Genomic DNA, 14,398 nt, shown 5'->3' on the forward strand with positions numbered 1-14,398 from the left:
TGCAGGGGTGAAGGAGCAGCTTGGGGGGGGCCAGGACGGCTCCTGGGGGTGCGAAGAACATCGATGGGGCCTTGGGGGGTTGCTGGGTCCCAGCACTGCCTGGTGGGGCCTCTGTGCTTAGCAGGGGGTGCTAGGACCCCCAAAAGGATTTGCAGAAGCAGAGGGGCCCCAGGGAGCCGCCGTGAGGCAGTTTTGGGGGTGTCAGAGCCTTGGGGGGGGGGGGGTGGTTCGATCGCTGCCGCCCCTGAGCCCGCTGTGGTGGGGGGGGTGTGGGGTGGGAGCAGCAGAGGGGAGGAGGTGACCCCCCAGCCCCCCCATTGCCAGCTCCCCCCGCTCACACGTGGTGCTGACGAAGGCACCGCGGGGCCGTCGCGCTCCCGCTGCCGGCCCGACCCTCTGGGGGGGTGGCGAGGGGTCCCCGGCCCCGGCCCCCCCTCCCCGCGTGTGACAGCGTCGTGTGTGTCCCCCCCACCCGGGCAGGTGCGAGGGGCGGCCGCGGGCGTTGCGGCAAGAGGAGGTTTGGGGGGGCTGGGGTTGGCTGGGGGGCACAGGGGGCCTGAGAGGGTCTGGGGGGGGACAGAGAGGGGCGGGGGGGCCGCGGAGGGGCCGGGGCTGCCCCCGGTGCTGGAGGGAGAGGAGCGGGAGAAGGTCGGGAGCGAGAGAAGACAAAAGCGAGACAAAGGGAGCGCAGAGCGGAGCTGTGCGGAGGGTGGGAACCAGGCGGGGGCTGGCGGGGGCTGGGGGGGCCCTGACTGGCGGGGGCGGCGCTGGACCCCCCCCCCACCCCCCTCCGAGCCGGGGACGCCCCTCTGGGGGGATTGGGGGGGCACCGGCTCTTCCAGGGCTCAGGGGGTGCGGGCGGTGGGGTGCCCGGCGCTGTGCCGTGGTCCTGGGCGGGTGGTGGGTGCTGGGGGGCTGCGAGGGTGCTGGGGAGCCCCCCGGGGTGCTGCCCACCCCCACGCCCCCCCGCAGGCGCTGGAGGAGGTGAAGATGTCCGGCTCCATCGCCTCGTACGACCAGCTGGTGCGGCAGGTGGAGGCGCTGAAGAAGGAGAACAGCCACCTCCGGCGGGAGCTGGAGGACAACTCCAACCACCTCTCCAAGCTGGAAAATGAGACCTCGGACATGAAGGTGGGGACAGGCCCGGTGGGTGGGGGGGGGCACAGACCTCCAGCTAGGGGGGGTTTCCATCCACATCTCCCCCTTCTCAACGGCTCCATCCCTGTTTTAGGAGGTCCTGAAGCACCTCCAGGGCAAGCTGGAGCAGGAGGCCCGAGTCATGGTGTCCTCGGGGCAGACGGAGGTGCTGGACCAGCTCAAAGGTGGGTACTGGGCAGGGTGGGGAGGGGGGGGGACCCTGCCAAGCCCACCCTGACACCACCATCCCCGTCCCCAGCCTTGCAGATGGACATCACCAGCCTCTACAACCTCAAGTTCGCCCCGGAGGTGACGAGCGCCGGGCGCGGCGCCGAGGAGAGCCCGCCGGCCCCCGCCTCCCACCGGGACGGCCCCGGGGAGCTGGGCAGGGCCACCTTCCGCATGCTGGAGGAGCTGGACCGAGAGAGGTGAGGGGCTGGGGGATAACGGGGGCTGGCGGGCGGCCGGGGGCTGTGCTGATGGGGTCCTCCCCTCTCCCCAGGTGCTTTCTGCTGGGGGAGATCGAGAAGGAGGAGAAGGAGAAGGTCTGGTACTACGCGCAGCTGCAGAGCCTGGCCACTCGCCTGGACGAGCTGCCCCACGTGGAGACGGTGAGTGGGGGACAGCCCCTGTCCCCCCCTCCCAGGCCACGGGGCACCGCCCGGACCCTGCCCCGCTCATGCCACCTCCTGTGCCCCTCCAGTTCTCCATGCAGATGGATCTGATCCGGCAGCAGCTGCAGTTCGAGGCGCAGCACATCCGCTCGCTGATGGAGGAGCGCTTCGGGACGGCCGATGAGATGGTGCAGCGGGCACAGGTCGGGTTCTGCACCCCCAAACTCCCCCTGTCCCTCCCCTGGGGGGCCCCACACTGATGGGCTCAACTCTGGGCACCCTCCAAGCAGCTCCAGGCACCCTACACCAGCTCTTTGCATCCTACACCAGCTGCTCACACCCTACACCAGCTCCTCACACCCCGGTCCTTGCACACTGAAACTCCTCCCTCCCATCTTTTTGTGGTTCTGTGGGTGTCCCAGACCTCTCCAACTCCCTCTCTGCCCTCCCCCCCCCCCCAGATCCGGGCATCCCGGCTGGAGCAGATCGACAAGGAGCTGATGGAGGTGCAGGACAAGGCGCAGCAGCCGGAGCCGCAGGTAGCGGGGCCGGGGTGTCCCTGGTCCCCGCGGGGCGATGGAGCCAGGGAGGGTGGAGGAGGGGGCCAGCACGGCCCCCCCGCCATTGTCCCCGCGCTGTCCCCATCGGCACAGCCCGGGCTTTGTGTGGCTCGGGCACCGTGAAATGGGCAGTTGCCATGGAGACCAGAAGTAGGCCATGGCGGGCGGGCAGGCGCGGGGGCTCCCGCGGCATCTGCCGCCGACCGAGACGCCAGGGTGGGCAGCCTGCCATCATCATCGTCATCGTCACAGGCTGGCATCGCCATGGTCCCAGTGTCACCCACAGCCCCACCACCATCATGGTCGTGGGCTGCCATCATCATCGTCACTGTCACTCACAGCCCCACCATGGCCACGGACCCACTGTCACCCACAGCCCTGCCATTGTCACCATCACAGGCTGCCATGACCATCGCCACTGTCACCCACAGCCCCATCACCATCATCATCGTGGGCTGCCATCACCATCGTCACTGTCACCCACAGCCCCACGTTCGTCATGGCCCCACTGTCACCCACAGCTCCTCCCCTGACACCATGGCCATCGTCACTGTCACCCACAGCCCTGCCACCGCCACTGTCCCAGGCTGCCATCACCACAGCCCTGCCACCGCCACTGTCCCAGGCTGCCATCACCACAGCCCCACCGTCACCCACAGCCCTTCCATCGACACGGTCCCATCACCACCCCCCTCCCACCATCACCCACAGCCCCACGTGGCAACACCGACAGCCCCCCATCACCCCCAGCCCCTCCAACACCCCCAGACACCCCCAGATCCGCACAGCCCCCCCATTTCCAACCCTTCCATCAGCTCCGCAGGCTCAGCCCCCTCCCCGCTGCCCACCTGCTCGCTCGCCCACGCTCTCCCTTCCCTGAGCCCGCGGCTGTAGCAGCCCCCCCCATCCCTGATTTTAGCTTAAAATACACCCCTGGCACTGACGGAAGCAACGCCTGGGAGTCGCGGGGGGTGGCAGGAAAGTGGGGAGGGGCTGGGCATGGGGGCGAGGGCGCTGCAGTGCAGCCCCCCCCCACCTGCCCCCTCCTCTGCAGCTCTGCGGGAAGGTCCCGGGCATGGAGGGGGACGGCAGCCTGGACCCCCCGACCCACCCCGAGGAGGGGGGCAACACCAAGGTGAGGGGCAGCAGCCGGAGCCCGGCTGGGGCGGGCTGAGCCCGCGGTAGGGCTGAGTGTGATCCCCCCGCGTGTCCCCCCGCAGGTGGAGGTGGTGTTCTGGCTGCTGTCCATGCTGGCCACACGGGACAAGGAGGACATGTCCCGCACGCTGCTGGCCATGTCCAGCTCGCAGGAGAGCTGCCAGGCCATGCGCAAGTCGGGCTGCCTGCCCCTGCTCATCCAGATCTTGCACGACTCCGACGGGGAGCCGGGGCCCCCCGAGAGCCCCACGGGCGCCAAGGACGCCCGGATGCGAGCCAACGCCGCCCTGCACAACATCGTCTTCTCCCAGCCCGACGAGGGCCAGGCCAAGAAGGAGATGCGGGTGCTGCACGTGCTGGAGCAGATCCGGTCCTACTCGGAGACCTGCTGGGACTGGCTGCAGATGCAGAGCCGGGACGGGGGACGGGGCCCCGAGGGCGCGGGTACGGCCGGGCCGGGGCTGGGCGGGGCTGGGAGGGGCTGGGAGTGTGACAGAGGGGACTGACCCTCATCCCCCCGCAGTGCCAGTGCCCATCGAGCCCCAGATCTGCCAGGCCACCTGTGCCATCATGAAGCTGTCCTTCGACGAGGAGTACCGGCGGGCCATGAACGAGCTGGGTGAGCGCGGGGAGGGGGCTCCTTCCCTCCGCACCGCAGCCACACGGCGTGCTGGAGGTGGGGGAACCCCAAATGACCGCTGTCTCGTCCCACAGGTGGGCTGCAGGCTGTGGCCGAGCTGCTGCAGGTGGACTACGAGATGCACAAGATGACCAACGACCCCCTGAACCTGGCGCTGCGACGCTACGCGGGGATGGCCCTCACCAACCTCACCTTCGGCGACGTGGTCAACAAGGTGGGGGGCAGAGGTTTGGGGGGGGTCAGCCGGGTCTGGGGGTCACGGCGTCACCCTCACCACCCTTGTCCTCCCCGCAGGCCACGCTGTGCTCCCGCCGGGGCTGCATGGAGGCCATCGTGGCTCAGCTGGGCTCCGACAGCGAGGAGCTGCACCAGGTGGGTGCTGGTGGGGCTCCCTGGGGTGGGGGACAGGCAGGGGGACAGTCCCAGTGGTCACTCACCCCGCTCTGCCCCTCCAGGTGGTCTCCAGCATTCTGAGGAACCTCTCCTGGCGCGCTGACATCAACAGCAAGAAGGTGCTGAGGGAGGTGGGCAGTGTCACTGGGCTGACGCGCTGTGCCCTGCACGCTGGCAAGGTGAGCCCGGATGGGTGACAGCAGGCACAGGGTGACCGGACAGGGCTGACAGGGCTGTGTGTCCACCCTGGGGTGGGTGACAGCAGGCACAGGGTGACCGGACAGGGCTGGCAGGGCTGTGTGTCCACCCTGGGGTGGGTGACAGCGGGCACAGGGTGGCTGGACAGGGCTGACGGGGCTGTGTGTCCACCCTGGGGTGGGTGACAGCGAGCACAGAGTGGCTGGACAGGGCTGACGGGGCTGTGTGTCCACCCTGGGGTGGGTGACAGCGAGCACAGGGTGGCTGGACAGGGCTGACGGGGCTGTGTGTCCCCTCCTGGCACAGGAGTCGACGCTGAAGAGCGTCCTGAGCGCGCTGTGGAACCTCTCAGCGCACAGCACGGAGAACAAGGCGGCCATCTGCGGGGTGGAGGGGGCCCTGGGCTTCCTGGTCAGCACCCTCACATACAAGTGCCAGAGCAACTCCCTGGCCATCATCGAGAGCGGCGGCGGCATCCTCAGGAACGTCTCCAGCCTTGTCGCCACACGAGAGGATTACAGGTGAGGAGCATGGTGGGGTGGGGACGCAGCTGGGGGACCCAGGGCTTCATGGACCCCAGGATGGCATTGGGGGATGCCAGGGCTGGGGGTAGGATGGAAATGGGGGACCCTAGGCTCCACGGACCCCAGGGATAGTGTTATGGGATGCCATGGCTGTGGGTAGGATGGGGATGGAGATGGGGGACCCTGGGCACCATGGATGGTGTTGGGGGGATACCATGGCTGGGGGTGCTGCAGGATCAGGGGGCACTGCTGACCCCAAGGGAGCAATGTCACAGCTGGGCAGCTGTGGGGGCACTGCAGACCCCACAAAGGGGTTGGGGAGGGGTCCAGGACCATCCTGACGGCTGTGGGGTCCCCTCTGTCCCGCAGACAGGTGCTCCGGGACCACAACTGCCTGCAGACGCTGCTGCAGCACCTGCGCTCACACAGCCTGACCATCGTCAGCAACGCCTGCGGCACCCTCTGGAACCTGTCCGCCCGCAGCCCCCGCGACCAGGAGCTGCTGTGGGACCTGGGGGCGGTCAGCATGCTCCGCAACCTCATCCACTCCAAGCACAAGATGATCGCCATGGGCAGCGCAGCCGCACTGCGCAACCTCCTCACCAACCGGCCCCCCAAGTACAAGGATGCGGCCGTGGTGTCGCCAGGCTCCTGCATGCCCTCGCTCTACATGCGCAAGCAGAAGGCGCTGGAGGCCGAGCTGGACGCCAAACACCTGGCGGAGACCTTTGACACCATGGAGAAGCAGAGCCTGAAGGGCCAGAGCGCCAAGAAGCCGATGCGGCACATGGAGAGCCTGGTGAAGGACTACGCCTCCGACTCCGGCTGCTTCGACGACGATGAGGTGCCCAACGTCTCCACCGGCGTGGAGACGGCCAGCGCCTCCGTCCTCTCCATGTTCCTCAACTCCTCCTTCCTGCAGGGCCAGGCGCTGCCGCGGGCGCTGGCGCAGCGGCACTGCCCGGAGCCGGAGAAGGACGGCAGTGGGAAGACGGCCGAGCCCAAGAAGCCACCGCTGCCGGAGGACGACGTCTCGCTGGCTGCCGAGAAGTTGGCCAACAAGATCTCCAGCACGGTGGCCAAGATTGACAAGCTGGTGGAGGACATCTCCACCATGCACAACTCCTCGGACGACAGCTTCAGCCTCAGCTCCGAGGACCACTGCCTGGACTGGCAGTACGGCCCCGAGGAGGGGCACGAGGCGCGCGCCCAGTCCTGCTCACCATGCCGGCTGTCGGATGCCGGTGGCTTCGCCAAGCGGGAGAGCCTGAGCCGGGCACACACCCTGCTGCGGCTGAAGACGGCCTACACCAGCCTGTCCACCGACAGCCTCAACAGCGGCAGCACCAGCGACGGCTACTGCACCAAGGAGCACATGAAGCCCTGCCCCAGGGCCGCCTTCCTGGACTATCGTGACGAGCTGCAGCGTTACCAGAAGCGGCCCAGCCGGCTCGACCTCAAGAGCATCCTGGGCAAACCGGAGCGGGTCGAGCCCCCCGCGCGGGATCCGGCCGAGCCAGACAAACCGGAGCAGCGGGACCTGCCCGAACGGGCCAAGAAGACGGTGACTTTCCCCAGCCCCAAGATGCCAGAGAAGGAGACGGAGTGGAAGAAGGAGGTGGGCACCAAGCCACCCACCGACCCCCATGTTCGCACCATCAAGCTCTCTCCGTCCTACCAGCACGTCCCCATGCTCGAGACCCTGGCCAAGAGCAGCGCGGCCGCCGGCCACCAGCCCTCCCTCCTGGGCAGGAAGCAAGCCTGGCTTTCCCCAGCGCTGCTGCAGGCGGCCGAGCCCCTGAGCAAGATCCCAGAGAAGCTGCCGGCCCAGCCACCGGCCTCAGCAGAGCAGGAGTCGGTGCAGAAGTACTCGGTGGAGGACACCCCGATCTGCTTCTCCCGGTGCAGCTCCCTGTCCTCCCTCTCCTCGGCAGACAACGTGCTGGATGGGCAGAGCCACAGCGAGAATGACCTGGATAGTGACTCCTCCCTGGAGATCCTGGAGATGGAGGAAGGGGACGCAGAAGGGGAGGGCGGGAGGCAGGAGAAGGAGAAGGTGGTGGATCCTGGTCCCACCACGCCGGTGGGGATCTCCCAGCCCATCTCCATCCCCTTCCCGAAGCGTGACAAGGTTTTCCTGCGGGAGGCCTCGCCCTCGCGCCAGGAGGACCTGACACCCTCCAGCTCCTCGGAGAACTACATCCAGGAGACGCCGCTGGTGATGAGCCGCTGCAGCTCCGTCAGCTCCCTGGGCAGCTTCGAGAGCCCCTCCATCGCCAGCTCCATCCAGAGCGACCCGTGCAGTGAAATGATCAGCGGCACCATCAGCCCCAGCGAGCTGCCCGACAGCCCTGGGCAGACCATGCCCCCCAGCCGCAGCAAGACTCCCCTCTTCGAGCTGGGCTGCCAGCCAGAGAAGGAGACCAGCCAGTTCAACATCCAGTGGGAGAACAACGTCAAGAAGTTCATGGAGATCACCGACTTCAAGGAACGCTTCCAGCTGCCCCAGGACCTGGACTCCATGGTCTACTTCACGGTGGAGAAACCCAACGAGAACTTCTCGTGCGCCTCCAGCCTGAGCGCCCTGCCCCTCCACGAGCACTACGTCCAGAAGGACGTGGAGCTCAAGCTGATCCCCACCTTCCCAGAGAAGAACAGCCTGAACTTCGCAGCCCACGAGAAGCGGGAGGAGCGGCGGGAGGAGCGGTACCTGGAGGGCCGGCGAAGGGCTGAGCGCCCCGAGCCCCCCGACGACGACGACATCGAGATCCTCAAGGAGTGCATCAGCTCGGCCATGCCCTCCCGCTTCCGCAAGGTCAAGACCTCGCTGCTGTCCGGCCAGGTGCTGCACCCGCAGACCAAGAAGCCGGTGCACGTCCCCGTGTACATGCTGGTGCCGGCCCACGCCCACCCCGGTGTGCCCAAGCACCTGCGAGCCACCGCTCGCGACCTCTTCAAGGACGACGACTCCTTCACCGACTCGGCCGACGGAACCCCCGTGAACTTCTCCAGCGCCGCCTCGCTGAGCGACGAGACCCTGCGGTACCCGGCGGGCGAGGAGGCCGAACACCCCCTGCCCGAGCGGCGCCGCGAGCCTGGCACCATCCCGGCCCGCAGGGCCGCCTCCGGCAGCTCGGCGCCCGCCCGGCTCAGCTCTGCCGGAAAGGGCAAAGCGGGGCCGGGCCGCAGCGAGGGGAAGCGGGGCCAGACCCTCCCGAAGGGCACAGCCAGCCTGGAGCTGGGGGTGGGCAGGGCCAGCGGTGCTCCCGGGAGGAAGGATGACGCCCTGGAGGACGGGGTGGTGTTCCAGTCGCTGTGCCACACCACGCCGACGGAGGAAGCCGTCTACTGCTTCTACGATCCGGATTTGGACGAGCTGCCCGAGGCAGGCAGGGATGGTTCCAGCAGCAAAGCCCAGCCCGGCCGGGCGCCCCGCAGGGAGCGCTGGGGAGGCTCCGTCCCCCACAAGGACCCCGAGCCCGGTCCCCGTCCGGCAAAGACGAAGCCTCAAAACAACCTCATCGCCGACGAGACGCCACCGTGCTACTCCCTGAGCTCCTCCATGAGCTCCCTGAGCGACGCCAACCTCTCCGAGGGCGAGGAGCGGGGCCAGCCCTGCGGCAAAGCCACCTGGCCGCGGTCGGCCGCGGTGGGGCAGGCGCAGGGGGGCTCGCCCAGCTCCCCCAGCCTCAATTCGGAGGATGATCTGCTGCAGAAATGCATCGGCTCGGCCATGCCCAAACGCCGGCGGCCCACGGCTCGCCGCAGGCTAGTGGAGAGAAAGCAGAAGCCGCCGGGCCCTGGCGGGAGGGAGCGGAAAGCCGAGGCCAGGCATCACCCCGAGGAGGAGGCCGGCTCCGACCGCGGCTCCGACCTGGACAGCGTGGAGTGGCAAGCCATCCAGGAGGGAGCCAACTCCATCGTCACCTGGCTGCACCAGGCTGCCGCCTCCCTGTCACGGGAGCCTTCCTCCGAGTCCGACTCCATCCTGTCCTTCATGTCGGGGCTCTCGGTGGGCTCCACGCTGCAGCTCTCCCTGGGCAGGCAGGAGAAGCAGCGGCCCGGCAGCGCTTCCGGCCGGGACACGGCGAGGAGGGAGCACAGCAAGGGCCGGCCGGAGCGGAAGGAGGCGGCCGGTGCCCGTCCCGCCGGCCGTGCCAGCGCCAGGCCGGAGCGGAGCCCGGCGCCCGCCAAGCCGGTGCCCAACCTGCCCGTGGTGTTCCGCGGCAGGACCGTCATCTACATGCCCAGCCTGGCCAAAGATGCCCCCAGCCCACGGGCCACCCCGAAGAAGACCCCCGCGGCCAAGCCCGAGGCACGGCCGGCCAAGAACCTCTCTCTGAGCCAGCAGCGCTCGCGGAGCCTGCACCGGCTGGGCAAACCCCCCGAGACCGGGGACCTGGCGCTGCCCAAGAGGAGCACGACCCCGCCCGCCCGCATCGGCAAAGGCCCCCCCTCCTCGGGCTCGTCCCGCACCTCCACGCCCTCCCAGCACGCCCCCAAGAAGCTGCCGTCGCCCTCCCAGGTCAACAAAATGGGCGGCCCGGCCGCGGGCAAGGCGGGCGGCTCCTCCTCCCCGCCGGGACCCCCAGCCAGAGCCCCGGCCCCCAAATCCCCGGCTCCCAGGCAGTCCAAGACGCAGAAATCGCCCGTGCGCATTCCCTTCATGCAGAAGCCCAGCAGGAAGGTGCTGCCGGGCCGGGGGGCCATGCCGGTGCTGGAGGAGCAGGTCGATGGCTCCAAGGCTCGGCCCGGGGGCCCGGGGGGCAGCCGGCTCAACCTGGTGCGGATGTCATCTGCCCGCTCCAGCGGGAGCGACTCGGACCGCTCCGGCTTCCTGCGCCAGCTCACCTTCATCAAGGAATCCTCGAGCCTGCTGCTGCGGCACCGCTCCGACCTGTCCCCGGCGCCACCGGCCACCTCGCTGCCCCGCCGGGGTTCCCCCCAGCGCAGCCGCGGAGCCGCGCTCCCGGCCGTGTTCCTCTGCTCCTCCCGCTGCGACGAGCTCAAGGCGGCCAAACCGGCGAGCCCAGGCCAGCGGCCGCTCATCCCCAGAGCCCAGCCCGGCGGCAAAGCCACGGCCGGGGTCAAGCCGCCGCGCCGGACCAGCTCCGAGAGCCCGTCCCGGCTGCCGGTGAAGACCAGCGCGCCCGCGGCCGAGCCCTTCAAGCGCTACTCGTCCTCGCCCAACATCAGCGTGGCGCGGCGGGCGGCCAGCCCGTCCTCCGTGCGCTCCGAGGCGGCGGCGCGGCGGCGGCAGAACGAGCCGGCTCCCGGGGGGCCGCCGGGGAAGCCGCCGGTGGCGATGATGAAGGGCACGTGGCGGAGGATCCGGGACGAGGACATCCCGCACATCCTCAAGAGCACGCTGCCCTCCTCCGCGCTGCCGCTGGCGGGCTCCGGTGACGAGGAGCCCCCCGGCACCCCCGGTACCCCCCGGCACGCCCAGGAAGACCAGCGACGCCGTGGTGCAGACCGAGGACTTCGCCACCTCCAAGACCAACTCCAGCACCTCTCCCACGCTGGAGACCCGCGACGGACCCCCGCACCCCCGCGTCACCGGTGATGGCGAAGCCCCCGCGCCCGCCAAGGCCGCCCTGCCCATCTCCTTCGGCCACGATGCGCCCGCCGGGACCTTCCCCGCCAGCCGGCACGGCTCCCCCAGCAAAGCCGCCCGTGTCACCCCCTTCAACTACGTCCCCAGCCCCATGGCGGTGACGGCGGTGGCCGACAAGGCGGTGGAGAAAATCCAAGCTTGATGATGTCCCAGTGAGGGTCCTGCGACACCTCCAGCCCCACGGAGCTGGCCAGGACTGTGCTGGGGGCACACATGGGGATTTGGGACAGCTGGGGACCAATGAGTCACCCCAACCCGCTGCTGGCCCCGGCTGGGGTCTTGCTGTGCTGAAGCATCACGATTGCCAGCGGCAAGGACTGGACAGAACTGGGAACGTGCCGGGTCTGACACCCCAAGCTGGGGCGATTCTCATGGACCATCTCCTGGTGCTGATGGACATCCAGGGACAAGCTGAGGTGGGGCCGTGTCCCCGCGTGCTCCCATCCCGCTCACCCAGGGGTTGAACCAGAGCCTGATCCCACATGCCGGGAAGCTGACACAGCCCACCCTGGTACCGGGAAAACCCCACACGCTCCAGCTTGTCTGGCACCAACTCTGGCTCTGCCAGCGATCACAGCTCGTTTATTAACAGCGGAAGGGACTCAGGGGAGAGGCTTTGGAGGGGGAGATGGGGGCCAGGACCCCCGTTTGTGCTGCTGGAGGCTCCTGATTGCTGCTGGGTGACCTGTGCCGGTCCGAGGTGGTGGCAGGTGGAAATGGTGCAGGAGGAGCCGGGCAGGGGCTCACAGGGGTGGCCAGGGTCCTGATGGGCTCATCCTGGGGGCTGCTCACAGGGTGCTGTCACCAGGCTGGGGGGCTGCCCTGGGAGGGGACAGGGTGCTAAGCCAGCACCGGGATGCCCCAACCCCCAGGAAAGGGTCTGGGGTCCTTCACCTTCATCCGCAGCCCCCCAGCCTCCCACCCCTGGGGCAGAAGAGCCTCGGCTCACAGCCAGGATGCCGGTGTGTCCTTGTGGATGTGGACACGAATCCATCCAGGACTGGATTACGCCCACGAGCACGGGGCCTCCCGGCCCCAAAACCCCGGGGACACCCCCACTTCTGCTGCCAGCCGGGCCCAGGTGCTGAGACTGGGGTGTGTGGGAAGTGCCTCGGCCCCTGGGAGCGGGATGGGCTTCAGAGGGACCCCCAATCCAGGTGGTCCCAGACCCCATGGATACCTCCCCGTCCTCCCACCATCACTACCTGCTTCGGGTGGGGCCACCTTTGTGCCCCCCCATCCCAGTGCTGGGGGGTGCAGGGACAGACACAGGGCTATGGGGACATGTGCAGGGGACACACCTGGGCGGCTGTGGGGACACAGTGAGGGGCTCTGGGTTGTTGCACTGGGGACATACAGTGGGGACAGGGAGACACCAGGACCGTGGGGAAATGCAGGGTGTCCCCAAGGATGTTCACTGGGGTTGTGGGGACGGGCACACCCCAGTGCCCACTGGAGCCCCCCTGCCCTGGCAGCGGCCGGCACTGAAGGAAAAGGTGGAAAATCCCAGGAGCAGCACTCCCAAGTGCTGTAAGGGAGCACAGGGGTGGCAGGAGGGCCAGCATCACCTCCCGGGATCCGAGCCACTGCCCTCCCCCTCCTCCATGGACAATCCTGCCGAGCTCCGCTCCCCGTCACTGTATCTATGTACTAAGGATGTTATTTTACCAGACTCTGGACAGTATTCCCAATTAAAAGCCAACCTGTGTAAATAGGAAGGGGTGTTCTGTCTATCCCTGGGGGCAGCCCCTCCGCAGAGTTTTCTGGATCCATTTCTTGTACTTCACGGTCGAGGTGGCCACTGGCGGCTTGAAAAGGTCAGTGGCGTCCCGGCTGCTGAAGGACATCACGCCGGCCACTGCCGGCCGCTTCCCGCACACCAACGGGCCCCCCGAGTCACCCTGAGGGCGGGGGGGACACCGGAAAGTGAACCCCGAGCAGGGGACAGGGACCCCCACCATGGCCAGGGGGACATCTCACCTGCTCAGGGTGAACACCCTCCCCGCAGCCCCCCGCAACCCGCACCGGGGCTCGGGGTGGGCAGAGCTTTATAGCCCTTGGACCCCCAAACCCTCACCTTGGAGGGTGCCGAGCCGCGGTGCTCTCCCTGGAAGCAGATCATGGTGCGGGCGATGCGGCCGTTCCAGAAGCGGCTGTTGTTGCACATCTGCGCGTCCATCACCTTCACCTCCAGCTCCTGCAGGGTGGGCGACAGCTTCTGGCGCTCGCTGTCCAGGACCCCCCAGCCCGCCAGGCTGCACCGCGCTCCCAGCGCTGGCTCCCGGCTCGGCAGCGAGATGAGACCCCGTGTCCTGCTCAGTGTCACCGTCCCCTCCAGCTGCGGGCGGGGGGCCGTGTCAGATCTCCCCCCACAGGCGGAGGGGTTGGCGGGGAGCACCCCAATGCCGTGGGTGGGGGGCTAAAGGGGAGCCCCCAATCGCGCAGGGGAGGGGTCGAGAGGGAGCATCCCCATGCCGCAGGTGAGGGGGCGGAGGACGAGCCCCCCAAGGCCGCGGATCGAAGGCGGAGCACCGAGGCGGTGCAGCGCCTGTGGGAGCGGGGAGATGACACCCAGGTGTGAAAGTTCTTGGGGGTGAGAAGCGGAAATGTCACCGAGCCGCCCGCCCCGGCTGCGAGCGCAGCTGCGCCGACACCGTGCGAACCCCCCGCCCCTTCCCCGCAGCGCTTCCCGGCACCGCCGCCGCTCCAGCCCCGCCTCGGAGCCTTCCCCGCGGCCGGCCCGAGCCCCACCTGGAGCAGGAGCAGGTCGTTCTCCATCGTATCTCCGTCGTAGCCGGGGTGGGGACAGGCAGCCCGGATGGGGAATCTCTGCACGTCCTCCCCGCTATCCCGCAATTTGTGCAGCCCCACCACCAGCTCCAGCTTATCCCACGACCTGCTCCGCACCGGTAGTGGTGTCAGCCCGGTGCCGGTCACTCGGAGCCCCACCCAGAGCCCGGTCTCTTCCCCGGGCAGGACACCCATGCCGGACTCACCCCCGACGCAGGCAGTGCGCGGCCGTCAGCGCCCAGCGCCGGTGCAGCAGCGCTGCCCCGCAGATGTGAACCCTCCTGAACTGGAGGGATGCCATATAGGGCCGGGAGTGGGGTTTGGCCTCGCGTCCCCCGATGATCGACGACTGGAGCCAGGTCCCGTCCCCACCAGCACCTGCCACCGCCCTGGCAAGTGACTCCGAGCCCCCGCTGGCCACGCTGGACCCATGGCCCCGGTGCTCACCCCAAGGGAGGGGCGGCAGCAGCAGCAGCAGCAGCAGCGGCCCCAGGCAGCCCCCCGCCCCCATCCTGCCTGCTCCACGTCTCCTGGTGCTGGTCCCGAGCTGGAGCGGTGCTGGAGGAGCCCCAGGTCGCGTGTGACAGCGGAGCAGGGCAGCAGCGGGGCACAGATCGCGCTCAGGGGGGCAGGAAGGGGAAGAAGCACCCACAAGGTAACACCTGTGGGGGTGGGAAACACCCACGGCCCCTTCTTTGCAGACAGAAAGCGGCACTTTCAGCTCGCCAAAAAACGGGGGTTTATGAGATTTATGACAACCCACAGTG

General features: G+C 68.7%; 2 protein-coding genes across 3 annotated transcripts; one reads left to right on the plus strand and one right to left on the minus strand.

Annotated features, from left to right (window-relative positions):
- The first annotated feature begins 301 nt into the window (after positions 1 to 301).
- Positions 302 to 12,559, plus strand: APC2 (APC regulator of WNT signaling pathway 2). The gene is given in 16 exon segments (XM_048288059.1): positions 302 to 480; positions 973 to 1,131; positions 1,232 to 1,322; positions 1,397 to 1,565; positions 1,640 to 1,748; positions 1,841 to 1,954; positions 2,213 to 2,290; positions 3,366 to 3,446; positions 3,532 to 3,913; positions 3,993 to 4,088; positions 4,184 to 4,323; positions 4,404 to 4,481; positions 4,565 to 4,681; positions 5,007 to 5,221; positions 5,594 to 10,637; positions 10,639 to 12,559. Coding segments are annotated over 15 exon segments (7,200 nt in total). The 5' UTR covers positions 302 to 480; positions 973 to 990; the 3' UTR covers positions 10,984 to 12,559.
- Positions 11,402 to 14,273, minus strand: LOC125317963 (granzyme M-like). 2 transcript variants are annotated; one of them, XM_048288282.1, is made up of 5 exons: positions 13,838 to 14,272; positions 13,593 to 13,737; positions 12,919 to 13,179; positions 12,545 to 12,742; positions 11,402 to 11,663 (listed from the first exon to the last, which is right to left on the minus strand). In XM_048288282.1, the coding sequence occupies exons 1-4, from the start codon at positions 14,140 to 14,142 to the stop codon at positions 12,572 to 12,574; spliced, it is 882 nt and encodes a 293-aa protein (XP_048144239.1). In that variant the 5' UTR covers positions 14,143 to 14,272; the 3' UTR covers positions 11,402 to 11,663; positions 12,545 to 12,571. The 2 variants fall into 2 exon arrangements, with proteins under 2 accessions (XP_048144239.1, XP_048144238.1); XM_048288281.1 differs by having other exon boundaries at positions 11,402 to 12,742; positions 13,838 to 14,273.
- Between the last annotated feature and the right edge of the window lie 125 nt (positions 14,274 to 14,398).

The sequence above is a fragment of the Corvus hawaiiensis genome, chromosome 28 (assembly GCF_020740725.1).
Source record: "Corvus hawaiiensis isolate bCorHaw1 chromosome 28, bCorHaw1.pri.cur, whole genome shotgun sequence".
Classification (NCBI taxonomy): domain Eukaryota; kingdom Metazoa; phylum Chordata; class Aves; order Passeriformes; family Corvidae; genus Corvus; species Corvus hawaiiensis.

Coding starts and splice junctions, on each gene's coding strand:
- LOC125317963 (XM_048288281.1), bottom strand. CDS start 14,142: ATGGGGGCGGGGGGCTGCCTGGGGCCGCTGCTGCTGCTGCTGCTGCTG. Junction 13,180..13,592: donor ACGACCTGCTCCTGCTCCAG/GTGGGGCTCGGG, acceptor CCCCGCCCGCAG/CTGGAGGGGACGGTGACACT. Junction 12,743..12,918: donor GCGGCTCGGCACCCTCCAAG/GTGAGGGTTTGG, acceptor CCCCGCCCTCAG/GGTGACTCGGGGGGCCCGTT.